General features: G+C 28.4%; 1 protein-coding gene across 1 annotated transcript; it reads right to left on the bottom strand.

The window, feature by feature from the left end:
• Positions 1–1,132: 1,132 nt before the first annotated feature.
• LOC101494578 (uncharacterized) lies at positions 1,133–2,378 on the bottom strand. Its single transcript, XM_004496062.4, has 2 exons — positions 2,162–2,378; positions 1,133–2,045 (listed from the first exon to the last, which is right to left on the bottom strand). Exons 1-2 carry the CDS (start codon positions 2,210–2,212, stop codon positions 1,365–1,367), a joined length of 732 nt encoding a protein of 243 aa, XP_004496119.1. The 5' UTR covers positions 2,213–2,378; the 3' UTR covers positions 1,133–1,364.
• Positions 2,379–2,943: the final 565 nt, after the last annotated feature.

Here is a 2,943-nt window from a genome sequence, read left to right as displayed (position 1 = left end):
ATAATAATTATGAACTATTTTAATAGTAAATTGTATCTTTTAAATATTTTTATGATAGTAAGTTGTAACTTTTATGAATTATTTTAATTATTCAATAACTAATTTGATTGTTTTGCTGAGTCAATAACCAAAATAACAATATTCAATACTTTTAAAGATTAAAATGATGGTTTATCACAAATGAAGTATACGTAATCTATTTTTTATGTCTCAAAAAACAAAGAAAAAGTAATATATATATATATATATAGCCAAATTATCGATTAGAAGATTTAGCTTGTATGAATCGCTATTGGTTTGATACCCATAATGGAAGTCGTTTCAGTCTATTAAGGATACGTATGTATCCTCGATTGAAAATTTGATCGATAATCTATATTTCTCTTCTATTTACCCTTATCCTAATATTTCTCGTAACATATCCGCTATCTGATATACGAACATATATATATATATATAAATTATAATATATAATTTATATATATATATATATAATTATAACAACCTCAAGTAATATCATTTATATATCTCCCGATAAACTTAATACCAAAATAATAATTTTAACATTTACATTGTAGGTTAATATTTATGAACAGAGATTAATTGAAAATCTCCATCAAATAAGGGAATATACAATTTATTTCCAAAACAAAAGAGAGTTGATTTTTATTTTTGTTGTTGTTTAATATTGATTCTCATTTTTTTAATCGAATATTATACTCTGAATCAAATAAGACTGTAATAGACTATAAAATTCTCCATCAAAAGATTTAACATTGATATATTTCTAAGATTGAATTTGAACAAAGAATCTCTTCATTGATTATAATTCTTCATCACGGAGAATCAAATTAGATTTACTTTTCAATAGCAGACACTACTATTAAATAAAATGTGCTTCATGTGAAAGGAACAACTTTTAAAAAACAACACCACGAACGCAACAATAAAAGCTTGGTTACCCTACTCTCCTTACTACCATAGTACAAAATTGTGTCATAACTTAAAATTACATTTTTCAATTTCTAATAACAATTTTTTCTAAGATTTCAACCTCATTTCAACAAGAGATTAATTAGGGAAACATTAAAGGTCAACAAATGAGTCTCTCTAGATTCAAATTCATTGCAGTAAAAGTAACACACAATGATCAATTTCGATCATTATTAGAGATTGAACGGGTAAATTTTTATACAATTAGTAGATCAATTCTAAATGACATAAATCATTGATTTATAAAAATCTATTTCCCTCTTTTGCAGAATACATAAAATTAGGTCAAAGTTTGTTGATATGGTGAAAAAGTTGAGGTGATACAAAAAGTCCAACCATCCTAATTTGCTAAAAAGATAAAAACATTATTACTATGAAAATGATGGATGTGGTAGGAAATGATTTGAGGCAGTGGTAGGTGTTGTTGGTAGTTGCTGAATAATTTTTCTACACTTTGAAGAAACAGAAGGTGAAGAAAGTTGAAAATCCCTTTTTTTGCATAGTAATGAAGGATTTTGAGATGAAATTGAGACAGGAGGAATCTCAATGGAGTTGAGTTGTGGTGGTGGATGTTGCCATTGAGGGAGTGGTCCAGCTAGTAGAAGAGTTTGCAACAATGGTCCAGCTTCTACCACTGCTTTCAAAAGCTTCCCTTTTTCTGGCAATGCTTTCTTTTCTGCTAATTGTAACACTGCTTCAAATTGTGTTGTTGGAGATGTGGTTGAACTTCCATTTGGAGATGTTATGCTATTTTGAGTATTAATTTCTTCATATTCATCATATGGTGTTGAATGTTTTTCAGACAAACAAACTTGTTGCTCATTTTCACTTCCTGATTTGTTGTCTATTTGATGGAGATCTTGTTTTTCTAGCATTAGTTTCTCACATTTTGCTCTGGCTTCATCTCTTTCTTTTATGACTCTGCTTAAAAGATCATTAGCATGAATCAATTCACATTCTTTTCTTGTAATTTCTTCTTTAGCTGATACAATTGTTGCTTCTAGCTCTAAAGTTGTGTACACTAGAGAATGTCTCAACTCCTCTAGTAACCCCTGCAAGTTCAACAATATTAAAACAACTAAACTAATCAAATAAATGTGAATAAAAAACATAAGGAAATGTAATTAAGGCATTTATTAAAGTAGATATAAGATATGTAATGTGATACCTCATCTTGGTTATAGAATTCCCAGCTAAGAGGGGTACATTCATATTCCATTTTGTTTGTAGTGATTTTAGTAAGAAGGAAAAATATTGTGTAGGATTTTCAAGTGAGGAATATTTCAGTACTATGTATCATGGTGCCTACTTTATTTATATTCTTGCCTTATAACTTTATTTAATGGGACATTGAGTTGAAAAAAAGGACAGAAAAGGCCAAATGGCAAGTGCATATAACTTTGTACAAATATATATATGAAACATGTCTCCATAATTCGGTGGGGGAATGTGATTTTATTTCATAGGTCCAACTTGTATCCTAATCCTCTTTCATATTATTAAACCTTTTTAGGTAGCGGCGTATGGCACGTGTGTGTGTGTGTGTGTTTGTACATCTAAAACTCAAAGTAAATTTGAGTATGTCAAAAAGTACTAGTAACTAGTTTGTTCCATTTGGTTTATTCAGTTACTGTGAGTTGGAGAGTTTTAACTACCTAGGAGATTAAAAAATTGGTAATGAGAAGAATTCTAAATGCTATGAATAATTGTGTTTTCAAGATTATGTTGTTGTTTTTTTTCTTGTTGGAATTATTATTCTGTTTTTGCCTCTCAATAATCTTTATCAATCTTGATATGTTGATATAAGGGAATGGAATTAATCAGAGGTGAAGGCCTCTTACAACAATGAGACTTTCTGGCTATCTTAAAATGATTTTTTTTTTTTTTTAAATAAGTAAATATACTTTTGTATTTAGTGAACTTAATAATATAATTTAACTACTTCGAATA

This window comes from Cicer arietinum, chromosome 4, assembly GCF_000331145.2.
Source record: "Cicer arietinum cultivar CDC Frontier isolate Library 1 chromosome 4, Cicar.CDCFrontier_v2.0, whole genome shotgun sequence".
Lineage (NCBI taxonomy): Eukaryota > Viridiplantae > Streptophyta > Magnoliopsida > Fabales > Fabaceae > Cicer > Cicer arietinum.
Note: the sequence above shows the minus strand (reverse complement) of the source record. Positions and strands in the feature narration are given on the sequence as shown.